The sequence below is a fragment of the Hermetia illucens genome, chromosome 6, assembly GCF_905115235.1.
Source record: "Hermetia illucens chromosome 6, iHerIll2.2.curated.20191125, whole genome shotgun sequence".
Classification (NCBI taxonomy): domain Eukaryota; kingdom Metazoa; phylum Arthropoda; class Insecta; order Diptera; family Stratiomyidae; genus Hermetia; species Hermetia illucens.
In genome coordinates, this window is record NC_051854.1 from 968,382 (window position 1) to 991,345 (window position 22,964).

Consider the following 22,964-nt stretch of genomic DNA (forward strand, 5'->3'; position numbering starts at 1 on the left):
TCTCCTTTACTTCTAACACGGGAAACGTAAGAGAGGAAAGCTAGTGATTAAACTGTGACCTTAGAAAATCTCCCAGCCGTAATCAGGGTAAAGGTACTACCAAGCAAATTCGGAAGTTACGGGATAGCTGTTAAGGGGGTCATCCCGTGTGAAGACATTTTTTTCGTCTTTTTCTGGGATTTTTTTTTTGAGAACTTACTGAAACTACAAATGTTATAAGGTTCTCATATCGCTTTGTAGGGCTCTTCAATATCAGGAAGAATGTCTGAATATCTCACCAATAAGCGTTGTTACGAAAAATCGATTGTTGAAATGTTAAACCACATTTTTTAAGTTTCGGGGAAGCACTCATAAGAAACTTCTCAACCGATCTAGTTGAGATTTGAACTCTTATTTTGTATACCCTTTCCAATAAGTGGAATATAAAAAAATATTCAACTTTAATAGAATAAAAAACACTACAATTTCCGGTTTATCTGATGGTCTATTTTTCCCTGGAATTAATTATTACTTGGAGAGGATGGAGTAAAGAAGGATCGCGGTCTTTTACTTGAGGTTTTTCGCAATGTATCTACACGCGCAACAAAAAGCGTTTATTGGCTGGACCATCCCATCGTTGGAAGATCTTCAGGCTAAATCGTCCTTGTTAGGTTGCAGCCTCCATGTGTGCGTTAAGCAGCTTTCTGGTTACTTCAAAAATCGTTCAGGAGTAGAAAACTGGTCTGTGGTCTGCACTTAAATTCAATACGATATAATTACCCCTAAATTCTGTTCCATTGCAATAGCTTGAAAGAAGCTATAATTTTATTATGAAAATCTAAGATAAGGTAACCGGTCGATGATATTGTGATGATATGTGAATCAAAAAAATCCCGGTGTGCAACTACATGGTTACCTATATTATGTCTAGACTACTAAAGCCAACAAATGTGCTACATAGCAAACAGTCGGTAATAATTAGGCATATCTTTAAAAAGGTAAGATACAGGCCAAAGTAGGAGAATTTCTTGACTTTATTGATAGTGAAAGTCTTTTAATCTTCTAATATCATTTAATGCCTCTTATCTATAGACTAGTTATGTATATTGATAACTCCGCTATAAGGTTATCATATCAGTCTCTTACGGCACAATAGGGACAATTTTGGTAGTTAATTTTGCTTACAATATATTTTCGGTGAATAAATCCAAGAGGTGGGCGTACTTCTATAAATAATTGTATGACAAACTAGCAATCTTTCAAGCGTAGTTACAGATGTAAGCAAAAATGAATTCAAGGTCTACTAACGGCAGGCACAATCTAGAGGCTTATGGGCCCAATACATAACTTTATTTACATAATTTCTGTATAACAGTTTAGTGGAATTTATGATTTTGAATAATATATAACAATTTGTCTTCATGCCTGGCTGGAAATGATAATTATGTTTTTATGTAAGTTAAGTAAGTTAAGAGACGACGACTAACATCTTTTGTTGTGCTGATTATTATCATATATACAAGAAGGTGAGGAAACATCAACTTCAGAGCATGTAATCGATTTGGAATGGCCTACCCCAAAATAAAAAATGTTGTTATGTATACCGGCAACATTAAGTTAAACTACTTTACGCCAGTTTCTCTTCATACTTTATGTGAGCGGATCAGCAAATTGTATGGGAAAAGAGAAACAGTAGTCAATTATATGGAAACCTATTTTTATGGTTCTTTTCTCCGCGACTGAGGAAGTTGGGGCAAGCAACCACATTGTAACTAATAATTTTAGTTTTTATGATTTTGTGAAAGTTGAATTGAGACTGTTACTATTATGGAAATATGGTGCAAAATATTACGTGCATGTAGAGGAGTGAAATATAAAAAAAATATATTTTATCTTTATAAATATTAAAAAAAATATAAACCACAGTGAAATATTGGTCGAACAAGAGAGCAAAGGGTCAACTATTTACTTTCTTTAATTTTTGGATTTACTTCCATGAAAGTTACTTGTCATATCTAATGATATGAAAGGCTCATGCTATTGCCTAAGATCTTCATTGACACAAATCAAATTCAAGTGATTAGCATACGTACCACATACTTCCCACATTCACTAGTACAAGTATCAATTACAATAGTCAAGTAGCCCAACAGACTTACTCTGCATAAAATCGATATTGTCTTTTTATATCTTCTGGTTTTTGCAAGAAGTGCAATACGCCAACAACAGGGTCGATGTCGTCGTCTAGATTTCAAATTGGTTCATTGCAACTGTAGTCATAAATTACATAATTAAACACATAAAATCAGCTAATACCGCTGGCGATATGCTTCACATATTTATTTGTTCATTAACTACTTTACAACGATTGAATAATAATGAGTTATTGTAGATAGAAATGAGCTTAAAATCAGAAAAGCACTGAAGCGATTTAAGATACAAAGTAGATTTGCTATCTTTTATTGAGGATTAAAATAGTTTTTGAATATGCGAAGACCGTTTGTGTTAGTGTTTCAGGAAGCAAACTATGTATGCAATATAGATTAAATTGTCATTGACAGGATTCTGGGAGACGCATTGTCAGGGCCCATTAAGGATGGCACGTAGATTTTGTAGGTCACCTTGCTCTACATAGGGGTCTACGGCAATTATGTATAGAGTCTAAGAAAGAAGGAGTCTCTCACAGTGTAAGGGAGAAGCCTGTCTACAATTCACTCATTTTTATCCTATCAATCTATTTTCATAAATACTATTACGAAAGTATTATTATTATTATTATGTGAAACATTATGGTCGGCTGAATGCTCAGAAAAAAGTGGTTGAAATTTGGCGTCTTGTTCATAAGTGCCAACTTTATTAGAGAAATTAGCTTATTAAAGATGTTAATATTGCAATTTCCACAGTGAAATTATTAACTAGTGAAAAAGAGTAACCGCCTTAATTACCACTCGAATAGAAATAAACTTATATTAATTTCGAACAAAAAATATGGCAGTCAATACATCTGAGAAAATTACATAAACGCATTTGTATCTCTTAAACCGGTTGCAAATATATCACAATCTGGGACAACAAGTCGGTGTTTACTGAAAATGATAGTTACCACTCTTAAAAACTGTAAAGGGTCTAAAATCCAAAGCTTTCTATCTAAAAGTTCGAGATCGCGTGCCAAAGACATATGTGCTTTCCTGAGTTAGTATTTCAGTGAAGTCAATTTACACGTAAATAAAAGATAAAAGAAAAAAAGAAAACCATTGCATAAGAAATTCACATGTTTGAACTGATATTGCCTTTTTGCTGTTGTTTAATATTTTAACTGCGATTAGTGGGTTGACCTTAATTTTCTTGTGACATACGCCTAAATAAAAGTCCGCTGAATCGCTACTAGTTTTCATGTATGTTTACTTACATATACTACATGAATGGGTAGGTATACTACGTTAAAAATGAAAGCATTTACTATCATTTTCAAAGATTGGTGAATGAATGGACATGGTTTTGGTAACACGGCGTATTAATGAAAGCAAAAATTTAGGTGAACTCGGAATAATTTTTGGGCCACGAGTTGAGGAAGTAGATAAGAGAAGTAAGATTTTCATATTCTATTTATTGTGCAAATTTCAATAGCTTTGAGTATTTTTTTATTATTTTAGGTGAAATATAATAAAAATATCATCCTTTAATGACCAGGATGGATGGCCACCCGGATTGATTATGGACAAACACGTGAGGTGAGTTATTTCAGAGTCTGAAAAGTGGCGGAAGCTGATGGTACAGGTCAGAAAGCACCTTAGTGCTGCTCCACTAAATGATCTGATCGACTCGGGCTTGTATGCCACTACGCTAGCTCGGCTCGGGGTGATTGGTCGGTTTCTTTGAACACTTCAGCCCTTACACGTCATATACAAAATTTGCATTGTCTAAAATCCGTAAACCGTATCCGTAATCTATTGAATTTTTCTGTGAGTAGGCTTACCGTGGTGACTTTTCTTAAACACAATTTTGAGTTGTAACTACCGACGTATAATCGTTGTTCAGGTGAAGTGAAGGCAATATTCAAGGGTACTATAATCTACTGAGGTTTTGCTACAGAATCATAAAGTGGGATGGACACATCCGCACTCATCAGCAAGCGACACCTACTGAATAATGAACCTCCAATATTGAGCATCAGTGGGTAAATCGCAAACATTCTATCCACAACCTTGCCTGCGGTATTGTAAATCTGCTCAAAGAAGCTCGTTATCGTTTCTATCATGATATCGAAGTATTTTACCGTCGGCTTCGACGAGACCATAGTTTCACCAACCTGAAAACAGAGAGCGGTGGGAACTCTCTGCCTGATCAGGACAATGTTTTCGGTTTTCTCAAGAGCTAGGGATATTCCGTGTTCAGCTATCTATCTGTTAATCGCTGCATCACCATTCCCAGTGTACGCTGAGCTCGCTCAACCGTGCGTGCAATAACGAGTGCCGCAATATCATTTGCGTATCTGACCAGATACGATTCATCAGGAATCTCGAGTCATAGGAGATTATCGTATAAGACCTTCCAAAGGTCCGGACCAATGATAGATGCTCCTGATGTGATTTTTATTTTGCGGTATCGTAGGGTAGGACACGGTCCTTTAAATAGACCCTCAATATCTACAATAGGTAGCCTGGAGCATGGAGAGGATTTTCTAGTATCTCAAGAATGTGCACACCTCACAGAATTGAAGGCGCTTCTTACGTCTAGGGTCACAAAGAGTACCACTCGACGACGTAGCGACAGTGTGCTTCAGTTAGTTTCACAGATTGGACCTCCCCTCAATGGCATCAATTGTGGATCGCACCTCTCTAACAACATCCATGCTCTTTGGTTTTATGAAGCATTGCATTCCTTTTGCTTCTTTTCTAAACTGCTTATAGCATTGAATACTATGATACCTTTCGATGGTCGGAGATCCGTTGGTTAATTACCAATAGTCACAGATATTGGGTTTATACATTTTTTTTCTCTTTTTTATTGGCTTTGTGATCTTGGTGTCATTTTCGTGTTTGGGTTGGTCCACTTGCCTATCCTCAGTTTGTCAAGTTTGACTCATTAACGGTTAGGCTCCTATCTACTATATAAGGATATGTCTGATAAAAATGTGCCTATTGGAGTTATTTGTTTCTGAATGATGCATGGATTTTAGGTGGTTATACAGGACGAGGGAAGAGATGATTCTCGCCAGACCTGGATTTTTTTTTCAGGTGCCCTAATTTGACCTTTAATCAAGGGGCAATATTACTTGTACCCCGAATCTGGAATTCCTCCCTGGGATCCTGCCCATGAGTCTTTCTGGCTCTTTAAATCTACTAAAACACGAGGGAACAATAGAAATTTATTACTGAAATCACAGTAAGATATACATAAAAAACAAAATGTTCATCTTGATATATTATCCCTTTAATATAAGAGGAAACAATAATGTTTACAAAAAAATTATTCTAATGTTAGATGACAACTGTACAAAAAATGTGCATAAATAACAATTAATAATAAATGCCTTAAATCGATTTTACGCTAGGTACACATAACTTACACTCTAAGTAACATAACATGAAAGATTTGAATCATACCAACCAAAACTTAATGGGAATTTTCGAGAATACATTATTCCATAATCCTTTGAAGATGTCCGATAATCCAGCTTCCAAATCGGGTCTTAATTCAGAAATAATTTCATGTGAATGTTGGTTTAAAAATGCATTTAATGATGCCGCCAGAATTTCGTTTCCATTAAATAAGTTTGTTAGATGTATCCTCATCCCGCCTACAATAAACGTTACTTTCATTGTTTCCATTCGTATGGCATCCTGGAATTAGAGTTTTTATCGTTTTAGATAGATAGATACTAAGTTTTAGATAGATAGATACTAAATGTATAGCTTTAAATTACAAAAGGGTCACATATAATTAAATTTTAGAATTATTATATAAATTTGAATTAAATTTATTCAATCAATCCCGAATGGATTAGAACCAATTATACCTCGGGAATTCCTTTTACACTAATATCCGTGTAAACCGAAGTTTTAACATCAGACAAAAGCATCGTTACGTCTCCATTTCCGAGCAATGGTAAAAGGAGAATATTTCCATTCAGATTGTACTTTGCGTTGATACGAAGCTGAGGAATTTTCAGGTCAAAGTTGAGAATATTCTTATCGAAATCCAAACTGCAATGAAAACAAAAAAATATAAATAGAAAAATATTTTTAAGGATCTAGTTACATACACTGCATTCTCAACAGTAGCATTGGATGGTCCTTTAACAATTAAATGTTTAAATCCTCCCGACAATACTAAGTTTCCGCTTCCTTTCGAAATTGAAACTGAATCAATGTAGAGAGGCTCGAATTTCTTCACACCAATTTCAGGTATTCCTTTGGCCAAAGAAGGAAACATCCCCTCAAAAAGATGTTTAAAACACTGATTTTCATTTGGATCGGATCGCTTGCATGTTTTGAGCCATTCAGCTGTGAAATCAAAAAAAAAATTATTGATAAAATTATGATTGAATTTAAAATCAATTCATTTAATGGTATTTAAGAGAAAAATAAATTCAGAAGCGGGCTTTTTTCCTGTTTCCTGTTTTTGACCAATGGGACCACTGTTAAATATTTTGGGGAGGGGTAGTGGCCTAGAACTATCATGTCGTCAGATTAGTGTGTCTTTCTCACGGGGGCTTCATTGACTACAAAGTTTCCTGTCAGCAAGTTCTCCTCTGACACGCATTCAGCGTGTTGTGCGTGTTGCTCTAACAAAGCATTGCTTATCATTCTGTTTTTCCATAACAAAGTTAAACATCCACCATTATTCTAAAGAAGAATGCCCTCATTGATCTAAGAATTTAAGCTACCGCGCTAAACTACCTACAGCTACAAATTATCTATTCAAGTTTCTTATTGCCGTAGATAAATGTCGACCAACTTTGCGAGGAGAGCATCTTTATTTGAATTCCATTATTCCGTGTTGTTATCTGGGGTTTGTAGTTGATACAAGCGAAGAACATGGTGGAGTAGTATTTATGCGCTTTTGAGAAAAATCTTAAATGTTGCTTTGTTGAGGTTACCGATCCCATCTTCTCTTTTGATGTATCGTAATCGAATATGATTATTGCATCCCTTAAATAAAGCTATAGCAATTCATCCTTGAAATAGAAGAGTTCATTATCCTCAAAGACCCGATCCACATTAGTCGACCTCTCTGCCGAACAGATTAAAAGCTAAAGAAATCCTTGCAGTACCTTACTTTCTCAGCGTGAATTAATTTGCTCGTCTGACATGAAGCACGATGGTTATACCTTGCTTATTATACCAATGCTATCAATTTGGGGAAGTAAATTTGGTCCATATGTCATCTATCATGATTCCTTCTTTCCTTCCTTCTGCCTTATTTGTCGTAGGAATTGCGATAGGTTTCCTTGTCATACTTTCATTCATCTGCTTGCTACGACAATAGTCAAAAAATCATTCTTTTCAGTGGGTGTGTATCCCATCTACCAGGTTTTCAGAATTGCATTCTGTGGACTCTATTTCATCTTTATAAAAGTACAGGTCAATTACTCCATGCCGCAACGTAGTATCGTCCTCTTCCTTTTCTACATAGAACGCGCGGTCCGCTTCCGAGAAACTATAAACTCATTTTTGAAACATTTTCATTTTCGGTCATAATACGGCGTCTTAGCTTTTTGATGGAGCAATAAGCAAACGACCCCTCAAATTTATTGATGGCATCACAGTGAATGAGGGTGAACGAAATCACACCTGTCGGACGAGTTGAGAGTCCTAACCTCGAGTTTTTGAAAGAATATTTGGTCGTTGGTGTTTTATTCAGCTATTTTGTGATGCCTTTTCAGATGCTCTCTTGAGTTTTTGGTCTATGCTTCATTGAGAGCTTAGAAAAGACGATTACTCGAGGATTGCCAAAATCTAATATTTATTCTCTCTAAGGATGATGCTTGTTTCTCAATCTATTTAGTTGACCAATCCTCTTTCATGGGCTACTTGGTCTATCGATCTAGGATCGGTCCAGGATAATATTAATCCCGCGCATCCACGTTCAGTGCAGCCTGTAAGTTATGCTTGAGGAGTCCGCATCTGACCGACGGCCTTACCCTGGATGGGATGCAGTTGGTCTGCCAGTTTTCACTATTCAGGCGGGTGGTGATGAAAAATGATTCGGCCAACCGGGCAGATATGTTTGCTTAGGCCGTGAGTGAGAATTTTAAGGGCATCTTTATCGCTGGCGAACATTTTTGATAAATTCTGGCACACACAAAAAAAACTCAAATTCTCGTCTCAAGGTCGGTCAATCCCCAAAAGCTGTTTTGCGTTGTGGCCTACGCCATCGGTTCATCTGAGGTAGGGTCAGCCACGTGAACTTTTCCTACCATAGATATTGCCTATCATATCGCACTACAATTTAAGGATTATAAAACAATTTTTCCTATAGGTTAAAATGAATCTGCCAATTATTAACATATTATTTTGAAGCTGTATTGGGAAGTTCGTATTTCTATTGTAGTTCTTGAAAGATTTAGCGCCTAATTAGTAATAATTAAAAAGTGACTCAAAAGCATTGAACACAATCGGAACTGCCACCATCGTAGAAGCAATAATATAATTTCTTTAAACGTTTTTGGCACAAGAAATATCTTAAACGTGACAATCGATGAAGATATATAAAATCCATTGTAGATAACTTCCATTAATTTAGATATTCACTTTTGAATTCTATCTAAAATGTCTTGAAGTTGAATACACGCAATGAATTTCAATGTTTTAATGTCGTTGATGATATTGTTCTCAATAAGGAATTCTAAAGAATAACAATACACATCCGCGATTTGCTATATTTTGCTTTCATTATGATTTAATTATGCAATTGTTGGTAGAGTGAATGTAATTAGTAATCAATTGCCTATGGAAGGTTTGTTTTCAGTACTTTTTTGAATGTTTTTATTGCATCTAGGAAAAATGACAGTAGAGTTCAGAGAGTTCTTTAATTCATCAATGCGTTTGAGAGGATCGGAATCTTAGTTGTTATTTAGTTAAAGAAAAAAAACAAAAAATGTTGAATTCCTTAAACAAAATTCAAAGTTTTCGGTATCTGAAATAGTGAATATAATTGATGCCACCTCTTTTCCTAAATTTGCACATTATACCTTCAGTGATTTGTTAAAGATGAAACCACAGCGACAAAAAATCCGCGTAAGGGGCGAACATTATATGGGCCCCTTATTACTTTCTTTATTTATTGATATCTACTCTGGGTCCGAGAGAATCACATCTTTTCCCTTGCCTCTCGTCCAGCCTGGGTGTATCTGAAGAATAGTGAGTCCTAGAATTATGAATTTTTGATGAAACTGGCAACCAGCGAAATTTTTAAAAGAAAGCTGTGACTAATACTTCGTGATCCATGGGAGCTTTTATAAGAGATCCTTAAGATTCTGTAAACTATCTATTGTAGGAAAGGTGTAGATTTTGTCTAGAACTTAGATTATTGAAGTCTAACAATTTAAATCCCCGGTATATAATATGGAGACTTTAGAGACCACGAAATTAGATCGACAATTTTATCGTCACGATGTTTTTTTTGCACTAAAAGTAAGTACCCTCTTAGCGACTGAACTTTTTGCCGTTTTTTAGGCTATCAATCTGGCCTTCAGAATAGGTGCGGAGAAAGTTTCTATCATTACAGATTCTCTGCATACCTGTAAATGACTAGAACAAACTGCGCTGTCGTATCGCCTAGTGGGTAAAATACGCGCCCTTGCTTCAGACCACGTTTTTAAGTCACAAAATTCTATAGTGTCTGACGCAACGTGGTACCCACTAAATGAACTCGCCCATGTTGGGCCTCTTATGACTCTCTACTAGAATGGTCGAATCCTCCCCTGGGGACGTTTTCAAAACATTCAACAACGCAACCTGGTGTCCGGATCTCAACACTTCAATGCTACATTTTAATTAATTATTACCAAATCAATAATGACTAAACGTTTATAACCCTAACATTAATGATTAACATTTGTAAAGCTTGCAACGCCTGACCAGCTTGTTCAAGTAGGCTCTGACACTAAAGTGTTTGCAAGTGTTTCGGCTTTTCCAATAAAAAAATCGAATTAAATGATATGTTTTTTTTTGGTCAAGAAGGATAGCACGTTTCAGGTAACATAGGCTAAGTGCCTGCCATTAGTCCTGTCGGTGCACTTCATGGGTGGTATTGGGGCCCTGTCGGGTCCCAGGGGACAAACAAAAATCAACAACAACAACTGCCTATAGCCTAAAAGAAAAGCCTACCGAGTCCTACTTACACTTTTGTACCCGCAACCCCAAGGCAGTGGAGATGCGCCAATTTCTTCAGGTCGGTGCATGTATATTTTTGACAAAAATTCGATTAGTGGGCGATTGATTAAATCATAACAAGATCAAATTTAAGTTGTTGTGAGTGTTTAATCAACTTTCACCTAAATTCGTATCTGCTTAATTCGAATTATCAAGGTATCTGGCATCACTTGCTTTCGACTTGTCTCAGATGCATTCATAAACTGCATTTTGCATAATTCCGTTTACAACAATCAAGAATGAATAAAGCCGCCCACAGAAGATCAGTTTTCTGCTAAATGTTAACATTCCTCTGAAGAAAGTGAATAGCTTGCACTTGCTATCATGTAAGTCAGAGTAGTATTTAAATAAACCAGGTAACTGCGCTAAATGAGATAACATTCCGCGATTACTTCATCTGCGTGTTAACCATTCAACAAACAAGTAATGAACACACATCTTACATATTCCGAAGAAGTTGAAAAGAAACGTTCAAATCAGGGAAGAAAAAGAAAAGAAAGAAGCACAAAATGCACATTGAATAACTAGGTTAAAACTATTAAATCTGTGAAAATGTAACAACTATTTATAGAAACAGTAATAAAATTAAACATTTTAAAGTTTCTTACGTTTCTCTTTCAATTGTGGTTTATTATTCACAATTTCACGTGCTGCGACTATAACTATTACGTAAATAAGGATTAAATTTCCGGATAGTATTGTTTTGGTGAACATTTTCGAAAATTAATTAATAACGTGTTCGTGAAAAATACCGGTGTAAATAAATTAATTTGACCGCGCAAACTTTTAATTCAACTAAACAATATTCACTAGACACTTAAAATCTTTAGAAAATCAACCTAAAGTCCCAGTCAATATCTCCGAAGCTACTCCTATCTAGGTCCCAGTAATATCCAAATCTAAATTCAGCGCGATTTATCCGAAAAAAAACCCAACTGTTTCCTTCGATGATCCAAAGGAAAATAACAACTAGTCTGCCGAGTGTATCTTGGATAAGTGCACTTCTCTCCTTGTGCGCCACACCATCATCAACGTTTCAACAACATTCCGACTGGTGCTTTTCAGTTTTATAAACAATCATTTGTATAATATGGTAGGCTGAAAATAAATTCAAGAAAGCCTTGTAAACTCAACGCATATCTGTTGGTATAAGTATTGGATATTACGAGTATGATCGCATCTTTATCGACGAAATGTGACTAATTTTCAAATTGCATAGTTTAACTTGTAATGGTGCGTCCGATTTTAGCATAGTTTGCATATGAGGAAAGATAGTTTATTAATAATAGACATTTGATTGTCAGTCCCATTCTAATATTGCACACAAAAAAAAGGTAAACGTATTATTGAGTGTTTTTATTGGCAAAATTATTTATCAATAAATAAATTGCTGCCTTCATTGTCAGACTCAATACACTTCGCATAGAAGCCGCAGATTCAAGATAGATTACAATATTTTAATTTAGTTTCTATTACCCGTTCAGTTTAGTTATGTAATTTATTAGAGTCGATTTTTTATAATGTAGTTGTACTCATGGGCAAAAAATCCTGGCCGGGGGTGAGAATTATGACGGAAAATCTGGCAGCAGGGTTGAAAATTATGCAGTCCCTCTAGCACCACATTTTGCCATTAAAGTGTCTTTCTTAGGCCGCCGAGAAATTCTGGAGCCTGGGGAACTACCTCCCTCTACATCCTCTTGATAGGTCTTGCATGTAGCTATATTACTTTTAAGACGATTTCCAGTATTGTATTGATCATTTATTTGTACAGACAGGATCTTGTTTTTTAATCTAAAAGGTGAGGTCGAGTAATTTCAAACACAAGGTTGGATTAAAAAAATAAATTTTCCTCTCGTGTTTCAAATTCAATCTCTTTGATAGAGAAAAATATCTACTTTACAATAATTTTCTTTATTGAAACCTAATTGAGTACATGAGGCATTTGCTTGGCAGTAGCCTGTAAATCTAAAGATGAAGACAGGCGCCAACGATTCGATGCACAAAGTAAAAAATTACAAGGCAAAATCCGCTGACAAAGTGCCAACAGAACTGTTTAAAGCGAATATCAATGTTTTGGCTAGAGTGTTGCAACCCGTCATCAAATATATCTGGAATGCAGAACAAATATCTGTTTCTTAGACAAAAAGAATTAGCATGAAACTTCAGTAAAATAGCGGCTGCAGAAATTATAGAAATTGGCGAGGTATTATACCGTTGACTTACATAAACTCTCAGCTGCATCCAGAATAGAACAGCCCTTACTGGTTTGTATTTTTTAGATCTCCTTGCATGCCCGGTGTTAGATATCAAAGACCGTTTTTTAAATTAAACGATATGTGGATGGATGAATGGCTAACTTGTTGCGATCAGATGTTATGTCTCTATACTGTCGCAAGTCGACTTATCAAGCCTTATCAAAGAATCTTCACGTGAGAGGCGTTGCCTTGATGAGCACCGACAGAGACACGAAGCGGTTTTGGTATACCCGCCACACTTCCGGCTTTATTTTTCGGATCGTGGTAGAGCATTTTAACCCAACACACGGGTTTTTCTGGAACAAGGTGAAGCATGCTGGATGAGTGTGTGCGGCACACGGTCAAATGCTTTCTCTATATTCAGAAATACAATGTAAAGAGGGTGATGCTTATCACGGTGTTTCTTCGTGGGTAACCGCGCAGCGAGTATCGCATCAGTAGTTTCACAATTCATGACAAACCCGGCTTGATTCAGGGATATTAGAACGATGCGCTCAAACGTTTTCATGGTATGGGACAGCAACCGGATGGGGCGGTAATTTGAGGATTCTGTTGATAGTCCATATTTAAATGGTGGTACTTTCTTGTCATTAAGATGCTCTTCTTCCTCCTCAATAACCCGACTAAAGAACTCACTGCGATGTCATCAGTTTCTGTTGTTTTCCCCCATTTCATTCATTGGGTTACTGCCTCGACTTTAGTATCGCTGACAATTACGTCTCTGTGGGTTTTACGTGAGCACATGTCCAGTGGACTTAATTCCACGATCTCCTTAAGAAACGGATTGACTTTGTGACCACAATCAGAACCCCGCAAAACAATAGAAAAATGCGTATTTAAACGATTTCAAAACATAAAAAAAGGACCTTGCAATGAAGGAGCGAAGAATAAAATTTAGCCCCAAAACGCATTTTTTTATCCTTTCTGTGCTTGTTTTACAATTTTCTTTTCTTTTTCGCGAATTTCCGTGCACCAGTTCGTAAAATGTATCCAATTTTCATCAATTTCCCAAGTTTTTACTTCATCTGTATATTGGTGTGCAGCAAGACACAAGAAATCTGTACTGAATTTATTAAGGGATACGTTTTCTCAACTTTTCTTCAATAAATGCAGCTTCTATATAAGGACATCGCTGATCTGAAAATGTCTTATCTAAGATATTTAATTAGTATAATCGCTCTTTACTCTTACAATAAAACGCTAGTATATTCCCCACATTCAAAGTCCAACATAATATTTCCAGTCATTGGAAACAATTTTGAGTGAATATAGTTTAATTCATATTTTCAAAAGCTTCTTTCCACCATTTCTCTCACTGCGAAAACGAACGCTTTGTAACTCATACTTTTCAAAAAGCCACGAAAATCAAAGCACTCAGTAAGCTTCCACATGCGTTTTGTCATGGAAACAACCGAACTAAGCAATCGTGAAATACAGAAAATTTCATGACGACGCTTGGCATTTAATAATTTTGATTGTATTGTCGAACTTGTCGAATGGCAACGTGAAACAAAAACTAAAGAGTTAGGCGAAAAGTATAAAATATTATCTGATTTTTCAACACATTGTTTTCGATGAACGTATGAAAAAGTTCAATTTCATAAATGATTCGAAGCTAGAACAAGCAGAGTCAGAAAATTGTGCTTAAAAATATCTGAGACAGGAAGGTTTGATTTATTTTCGTCCTGTGAATTAAAGATTTTGCTGACACGTAAACCTGAAAAACATTTCAACATCGGCTCTATCGATTTTTCCCCCTTACAATTTGGTTTTCCACTTCTGTTGCCTCAAACCAATCCACATCTTTCCAAGAATAATTCTGAGGACCCTGAGACAGGGCTGCGGATTTCTCTGATATCATCGATAAAATGTGTATGAACAGCGACGATTACGAAGAAGGGGAAATTGAATCTGATTTGGATGATTTATCCAAGTGTAAAATTAGGATATCAACCACAACTGATGTAATTGGAAATGGTGACAGTAATGTGTTTGGTGAGTTTCGTAAATTCAAGAAGGCGCTCTGCATGTTCAGAGATGTGAAAACAATTTAAATATTAAATATTTATCTCTTATGAAGATAATGTTCAGAAGAATGAAGAAAAGTTGAAGAATTTGCGACAGGGGAAACGAAGGCGTAGAGCGGACTCGAAAGAACGTTCTAGTTCACATGAGGTAAAGCCATACATAATGTAACCTAGAAAATCAATACAACACATTAACACATAAGTATAATACTTTCCGTTAGGAAACTTCCAATTATTTTTATATTTCATTGGAAAGTATCTTTATATATTTATATGGAAAAAAAGAAAGGATGAAATCAGTTAGGTAAAGTTGATTGATCGGGGTCGCATATGATGGTTGCAATTGTGTATGGAAATCGTAAATAGATCTATCTTTTAGTGGTACTTCTCGATGTCCTCTTGAAATATCTTAATATTTAAAATGTTATACACATCTTACATACTTATAGTCTCTTTCGGAGCATTTTTTATTTTTATTATATAAGATTCCTTAAGTGCAAAAAGATATTGATGAAAATCAAGGTATACAACACAAACCCGAAAATAATAATGAAATCACTTTCTCTGCAATATTCCCTTCAAATCTCAACATTTTCTTTCTTTTTTTTTGGGCAAGCGGATCATTTCTCGGAATTTGGTAATTTGGATTTTTTGCAAATCTAATTTGCTCGAAAATGTAAACAAACATATTCCAATTTCCTTTTAAGCCAACGAGGTTCTTATAATTCTCCGTATACATATTTCGGCCGCCACTTGCTACCTTCTTCAGCGGAAAGTTGCCGTTGTTTCTTTTTTCGGACATGAATTCAGTCAATACAAGCACACCGAGGGCAACACACAATACTATTCGTAATGTCAATGGTCTAATTACGATACATCTCCTTGCCAGGGGCATCAGTTCATCCCTTCGCTGCGTAGAGCAGAAGAGACGGCGTTACTCCCATAAAAAAACGTCTCCTGGTTAATATAGAGCCACAAAAATTTGCTATTAGTCGACTCAATATCCGCAAGGGAAAGCTCAGCACATGAAATGAATTTTTTAATGTGTCTAGTATATCTGCCCATCTTGCGGGGTTGAACCCGTGGAGATCGGAGGCTGTGTGCCTGAGCTCGATGAACCGCATCCACAATCTCCATTACAGCATCCACATGGATCTCCCTACTCAGAACCGGAACTTGCTAGAAGAAAACTCCCGACAGCATGGATCGTTTCAGCGACTCTACTCCTTATGAACTTTTCGAACACTTTCCCGACCGCATCAAGCGTACACAGTGGTCGGTATGCAGGCAATAGTTCAAGGTTCAATCGTCCTTAAGCCTTTTTTCCGTCGGTTACAGACGTTTTTTCAAACAGCGCAGTTAGTAATTGCCTCTTTTCATATGTCAAATCTGCCCTTGTTGGTCTCTGCGTTGTGATTGCTGCTCTAGTTAGTCTGTTGTTGTCCTCGTGATAAACCAATGTTGGGCTTGGTACTGGATTCTTTTTCCTTTACTTCAGTTAATGTTTGTACCGAAATGATTCTTACGAAAATTACGGTCAAGGAACTTGCTCACTAGGGTACTCTGATAACGGTGAGGCTAGGATAAGATAAGAAAATGGCGACTACTACTAAAACCTGCATCAATTCTATTTGCTTCTCATGCACTGTTAAATCTTTTTTTAATTGTTGAGTAGCTAGAATTTCTGAATTCGAATAAAAATGATTCCTAATGAAGCAATGGCAGTAGCTTAAATACATAAATTTCTATAGAATGTTTATCAAACGTAAATTTTCCCAATTAGATTAGTCTTAATATAAATTCTACTAACTAAATTATTCTCAGGCAAAATCATCTCATCAACTCGATCCTGTTGAAATTGCTGAAATGGATGAGTATGAAATGCTTTGCATTCGTGGAGCAAGCCCACCGCAGGGTACGCCGTTTTGTTCAATCGAAGAAAGTTTTCAACCTTTATTCGAAAATCAACCTTCATCTACATATTATGAATACGAGAGAGATTATCGATACGATAGCGACTGTGATAACTATTCTAGACGTCGGTCATCACCCCCTGTTAAACGTCGCAGAGATAGAGGAAGAAAAAGGCATGGTAGACAAAGTCGAAAATCTCCTCCGGAGAGGCGATCAGGGCGTCGTCGATCGAATAGTGTAAGTACGGATCTGTTTATCTTTGTGATATTTTCGTAATGAAAAGAAAATTTAAAAATTGTTAGTAGTGCTTCAGAGGCTTTCTTATTCAATCGATAAATAACATTTGTAAAAAAATGCAAAATTAATGAAAAACTCCTGTTGATTAAAATCAAGTTACTCGCTTAAATCTTTTGTTATGAATAAGGGGAGGTCAAACTTCTATTGAGTGACTGTTGGTGTGTTGAACATAGAGACAGTGAAGAAAGGCTGGCATTTTAAAATTTTGGATTATGATAACGTAATTTAAATTCAGATTATATAAATTTCGTTTCAGTTTGACGGCATGGAAGAGAACGAAGAACGTAAGATGGAAATATGCAAATTCTACCTTTTGGATTGTTGCGTTAAGCGGTCAATCTGCAAGTACATGCATTCAGAATTCCCCTGCAAGTATTTCCACCTTGGCTTAGACTGTCAAAATGAAAAACCTTGCAAATTTTCTCATGGGAAAGCACTTTCCGAAGAGATGACCCAAGCATTAGCAAGACACATTGCAGCCGCCCCAAAAGCCATCTTAGGTAACTTTAGACGTTACAGCCGTGACAAAGCTCTTGCAATGATCGAGGCAAAAAATCGTCAGTTGAATACTGATAATGGGAGCACCGGAAAACAGTCATCGTCCGTGGACAATCAGTGCAAGACGACCAAATCTTCGTCATCATCATCAAAAAAATCCGCAAAAAAACGACCGCAAGATATTTGGGCAATATTTTCATCGCAACAATTGGAAAAACTGAAGACCTTGGAAATTACAAACCTACAACAAGTGAAACAGATGTCGTTGGCGCAATTGACCGACATTGGTTTAAGCTTAAATCAAATTGGGGAGATTCAGAAGACAACAACAGAAATAACGAAGATAATTGAAAATGACCAAAAGGCACCATTGAAGTCAATAATGACATTTAGTAATCGCGATGGGAGTGATGATGTTGATGATGGCGAGATGAATGCACCCAAAAGCGATATGGATATGAGGCAACTGTTGCCATTGTTGACCACAGCTAATAGTACGGAAAATAACAAAGACTCAATCGATGATGTTAGCATCACGGATGAATGGTATGGCATTTTATAATAAAGAGTGAGAGTGTGTGTTAAGAAATGGTTTAGCCAAATGGTATATGTCTAATTTTTAATCAGTTGCATAGCCAACAAAGAAATTGGGTTGAATGTCCTCTACCTCGGGTAGAAGAGAGCATTCTGAACCCTATTTTTATGCATAGGAGTTCGGAAGATTGGAAATCGGAATAAATTCGAATCCCAATCGAAAATGTCACTGATGAGTGCACCTAAATTTAAACATAACAGCTATTTCCAATATATCGATTTCTTTGATGCACACAACTCCAACTTTCTGTAATTTGCCATATAACCAACCTTCCTGTTTACAGTAAAACTGATGACGTAATTGGAGGATTGCAAAATGCCGACTATAAAATTATTCAAGAATCATTTAGAGCAGAAACAAAACCGAATTCCGGTAAGTGCTACATTGCAAACATCGACGAAGTGTGAACACTTAATTAAGCATATACTCGTACACCTTTTATTCATTTTTGTTTAGACGCAAATTTATGTTTACTGGATGACGAACCTGAACTGGTTATTGATGAGACTATTGATGATGTTGATGAGAAGACTGTTTGCGACAATCCTTTCGGGAAGGTAATTTGAAATTTATTGAAGTTAGAGGTATTTTCTGAAATTATCACTCTACCTTAATATAAAGCTCTTGCCAATATGAATAGCAAATACTTCGTATGTGCTTTGAACAATTGCAACCATTCTTCCCGAAGTTTCGCGAGCCCTTTGTATAGTCCTTAGTAGATGCTCCGTGTAGGACTCCTCTTTTATAATTTCATATTTCAAATATGTTAGGTTCTGTTCGCAACCTTTTTTAAAGCCACCCTTTCCCATCTCAAGGATTTTTCTTCAAAAAACTGCGTGAGGTCCCAACTCTCCGAGAATGATACTATAAGATCATGGACCTTTGTTACTGCCCAATTGAAGAGCCCATTGATTAAAACTCCCTGCTATGATTTTTGGAACATCCCCTTTCGTGTCCAAAACCAGAGCGCTCAGTTCATGTTGGGCAAGTGTAATGCTATTTGGAACACAGCAGCTGCATATTGGGATTACTTTCAGTTAAATAAAAATAAATATTCACTTGATTTTTAGATTGAAACTGACGTTATTTCTGTAACATCTATGGACATTTGCTCGGATTTGAATAATTCTGATCTAAACGCTGAGGATAATAATGACGATAAAATCTCAACGACAAGTTCCGAAGCAGCTTTATTCGACTCAATTAGTTTTGATGGTAATTTCTCTTATATTCTGACAGTAAATATGGAAAACTATTATTTTGAATTTTAGAGCCCTTTGAGCCAACCAACTTTTACTCTGAAAGAGCCGAAACTGATTTTAAGCCAGAGAATGAATCAAAGGAACCAGGTTGGTGGTGTTAAACGTTCATATGCTCATTCCAGGTTCAATAAAATTCTCACCGATTTCTAGTTCTCAGCGACTATGACATGCGTTTGCCTTTTGCTGATGTGATTGCTAACTATGTGCCGGCTTTAGAGATAGATGCTTCTCTAAAATCCCATCTGGGGGTGCCTTACAAGGTATAACCCTTCAATTTAGAATAAATTTACAACCGATAATTTTTATTGTATTTATAGCTATATGAAATAATAATCCCAGACAAAAAAGATCCTGCAATACGCCCTGAAAACATTCCTGAAAATACACTAGATCCAAGGCTTAAGAAACTAGTAAACATTATAAACAAGAAAACAGATGAACCGTGTTTGACTTTCCATTTGGACGCAAATAAGATGCTTTCATTGGTAAATCCATATAAGTCTGAAAATCAAGCTTCTGAGCCCAGTGCCGATCCTCGAAAACGAAAAGAACAAACATTAGAAAATAACCCGAAGCCAATTCAACAGAATTTCAATTATGTCCTTAACAGTTTTCTTCAAAAATCCAAATGGTATCAGAATTTGAATTCGAAAGCTAAAATTGATATAAATCAACATTTAGCGGATCTCTCAACCGAACTAAATAGATTTTCTCAAATCATATCCAGAGATAAAAAATTTCAAATATCAACAATAGCAAATGGCTACAAGATCCAGGAGATACTCTACGAAATTGGTTTAGAAGTGAATTATGATGGGATCATTCAAGAGGTGAGGACTCCCAAACCAACCACTGAAATTCCTGAAGCCAAAATTCCACAAAAGCCTGAGGGAGTATCTATTGAGATACCATCCCTGTTAAATATGAACTTAAATCAAGCCTCAACTTCAATCTCAACATCACACTTTCCACAAAACACCAACCTTTTGCTTCCTAACATCGGTATAACACTGCCAAGTATACAACATCAACGTTATGAATTCCCAAAGCCCGGCCTGTTGGGTATAGCTCCTGGAATTGAATTACCGTCACAATTCTTGCATAATCAGAATAGCTTGCCTAGTTATAGTAATGTGCTGAATGGACCAATATGGAATGAGTATCCAGCCAACTATTCAATATCGCGAAATCTCTCCAATCTTTGTTCAACCATTGATGAACTCAATCGAAGTCAATTTGGTTTGCAAATGGGAAAACGATGGAATCGAAAAATGAATTTGAAAAAACCACGAAGAATTTAGAATATAACGTATTGTATGATAGACAGAAAGTTAACTGGAATGATTTAAGAAAGTTATATTTGTTCGGAATAAACCCTCACTTAATTTTAGTAGTTAAATATTGCAGATATGTGTCTTTTGCAGTTGTAGTTTTGATATTGGTCTAGGAGTTATAGAGTAGAATTGACCTGGCGCGTAGATGGATTGATCCTATATAATAAACAAGCACGGCAAGTAACGCAGATCTATGTTTAAGTCAAGAAGGGTTCTGCCATATCGAAGCGTATTTGGAATTGAATGGATGTAGTCAATCAAAGCATAACCAAGACGAAAGGAAAAGAGCCGAATCGCTGAACCCTGAACCGATTTAAATGCATAACTGATCTCCTTATGCGTTTTATATATTTCGGTTATATGTATTTATTTCGTTTGCCTTTTTTGAGACATTCCTGATATTGTTTATATCCACCGTTTCTTCGACAATCCAGTCATTCCTTTTGCGCCAAAGCGCGGGCTTGTGTCTGATGATACAGTCATCTTGATTGCGACTTCGCGGGGTAGGTTTAGGTTACGCACTCGTTCTTGTCTAAGTTCTCCGAACTTAAGCCCCTATCTACCGGTTGGTTTAGGTTTCACCTCTGGTGGGCAGTGTAACATTACATGCTCTGGATCCTCCGGTATGCTACCACATCTAGGACAATTAGGAGAATCATTCAACCAAAAGCAGTGTAGATACTGCTTGTAGCAACTACCGCGTCCCGTAAAGAAGTGGGTGATGTGGTAGTTGTTCTTGCCATGTTTCCGCTCAAGCCACACTCTAATGTTGGGACCACCACCAATATTGCTGCATCTGATGTGGTTCTAAAAGCAATGCAAACCCTCAAGGTCATCAGTCGGTAAACCGAGTTCACCTGCTTCTGCCTGTAAGCACCTCTGCCCATACAGGTGATGAGTAAAGGGTAGGGTAGGTTTAAGGGATAGTCGGGCATGTATATCGGTAATTGTTCGTTTGGCAACGTTTTGTGAATGTATGCCTATTCTTCGTCTATCAAAGCCGATAACACATGATTACTGAGAGATAAAACAAAAGATTTGAGCGGGTAACTCTATTTACTCATCTGTTGACTAAAAAGCATATCAAGCCTATAGTTTTTAACAAATAAATAGTAAGTTGTCTATTGAACTGTGTGCCTGACAGTTTGATAAAATAAATTTATCCGGAAAGATTTTATTTTTCTACAAGACTACCATTTACTTTATGAAAAAACATTCTGCGAAATAACATTTCATTGAAGTTTTATGTATTTTTTTTTAAAAATTCTAAAAACATGCAGCGAACAGTAGAAAAGGGGTGGGACCATTAGAGCTGCCAAACACTAAAGAACTTCCAGGAACAAAGAAGAATTGTTAAAAATTTCAAAGAAGAAATTGAAAAAAGAATTCGTTAAAGTTGAACTCAACTGGAATTTAGGTACGCTCATGCAATACAATACATAGAGAGGGCAGACCGCTTTGCAATTTCGGCCAGGGCTAAACAGGCGTATGTTATTGAGGGATGTTAATAGTGTTGTTTAATTCGTTAGGTTCTGTATATTGTTTGTCTGGAGAATGGTTTTATTGTTGGTTGATACACTTGGGAAACATAAAAGTCAAGCTATAAAGGAAAATTAAATTAAAGCTGTGAATGCTAATGAGTTAATGGGACGTGTGATGACTAATGAACGTGTGGAAGAAAACCAATTCTATATCGTGCCAAATACGATCACTTCACTGTCCACTTTTTACTATTTACGCAAATGTACCTTGTGTCTGTGTATTTCATCCTTTTCTAGTCCTTCCTTCTATATTTCCAGAAATAAGCTGCAAACAATGAACCGTCTGCGTCAACAACTGAAAATCAGTGATCGCATACTAAGCATACACTCATAGTGCACACACTGCACATTAAAATGTTTAAAATATAGAAACGCCAACGTAATGTAATATTTAAAATTCAACTCACATTTCCGTGAATTGTGTACATATTCCTATAAAAAACTGTTACTAGTTCAAGGTCTGCAGACAATCAATAGTGATATTCGAATTGGTGCAGATATTTGCTTATTAAAAGTGTCAGAGAGTCGTGTGATGGCCTTAAAGTGTTAATTTCAACAATTTACGATTTACAGTTCAATGGTCCAAAATAATATGTTTGTAAGTTCATATTTGGGTAGAGAGAGGTTGATGCGTTTTATTTTGAAATTGTAAGTGATATCATTTGGTGGAACCGCATGCTTACATATTAATATTATTAAAGTGGTAACTAGAAAGGTCAAATCCACACGTGCAAAATACGCATCCAAAGGAAGATTTTTATTATTATTTTACTGTAGAACGTCATGCCAGATATCGACGTTGGCTTAAGTCATTTAACCCTAATTTCCTTCGCACTTTCGTCAACGTTGGTATTAATAGTTCCTGAAATGACAACTCGTCCAT

The 22,964-nt window shown here is 36.3% G+C and overlaps 2 protein-coding genes and 1 long non-coding RNA gene across 3 annotated transcripts; 2 read left to right on the forward strand and 1 right to left on the reverse strand.

The window, feature by feature from the left end:
• Positions 1-3,231: 3,231 nt before the first annotated feature.
• Positions 3,232-3,711, forward strand: LOC119658590. Its single transcript, XR_005250247.1, has 3 exons — positions 3,232-3,405; positions 3,515-3,565; positions 3,633-3,711. It is a non-coding gene; the product is annotated as an uncharacterized LOC119658590 (long non-coding RNA).
• A 1,679-nt stretch (positions 3,712-5,390) lies between these two features.
• LOC119660271 (protein takeout) lies at positions 5,391-11,358 on the reverse strand. The gene is made up of 4 exons (XM_038068731.1): positions 10,967-11,358; positions 6,245-6,485; positions 5,999-6,185; positions 5,391-5,822 (listed from the first exon to the last, which is right to left on the reverse strand). The coding sequence occupies exons 1-4, from the start codon at positions 11,070-11,072 to the stop codon at positions 5,580-5,582; spliced, it is 777 nt and encodes a 258-aa protein (XP_037924659.1). The 5' UTR covers positions 11,073-11,358; the 3' UTR covers positions 5,391-5,579.
• A 5,939-nt stretch (positions 11,359-17,297) lies between these two features.
• LOC119660269 (protein suppressor of sable-like) lies at positions 17,298-20,571 on the forward strand. The gene is made up of 7 exons (XM_038068728.1): positions 17,298-17,895; positions 18,228-18,316; positions 18,401-18,501; positions 19,015-19,159; positions 19,216-19,293; positions 19,357-19,466; positions 19,524-20,571. The coding sequence occupies exons 1-7, from the start codon at positions 17,300-17,302 to the stop codon at positions 20,505-20,507; spliced, it is 2,103 nt and encodes a 700-aa protein (XP_037924656.1). The 5' UTR covers positions 17,298-17,299; the 3' UTR covers positions 20,508-20,571.
• The last annotated feature ends 2,393 nt before the right edge of the window (positions 20,572-22,964 follow it).

Excerpts from the sequence above, each read along its gene's own strand:
- LOC119660271 (XM_038068731.1), bottom strand. The coding sequence starts at position 11,072 with ATGTTCACCAAAACAATACTATCCGGAAATTTAATCCTTATTTACGTA. Across the intron at positions 6,186-6,244 it reads GCTACTGTTGAGAATGCAGT|TTTGGATTTCGATAAGAATA; the intron begins GTATGTAACTAG and ends TTTTCATTGCAG. Across the intron at positions 5,823-5,998 it reads GTGTAAAAGGAATTCCCGAG|GATGCCATACGAATGGAAAC; the intron begins GTATAATTGGTT and ends CTCTAATTCCAG.
- LOC119660269 (XM_038068728.1), top strand. The coding sequence starts at position 17,300 with ATGACCCAAGCATTAGCAAGACACATTGCAGCCGCCCCAAAAGCCATC. Across the intron at positions 17,896-18,227 it reads GTTAGCATCACGGATGAATG|TAAAACTGATGACGTAATTG; the intron begins GTATGGCATTTT and ends TCCTGTTTACAG. Across the intron at positions 18,502-19,014 it reads GCGACAATCCTTTCGGGAAG|ATTGAAACTGACGTTATTTC; the intron begins GTAATTTGAAAT and ends CTTGATTTTTAG.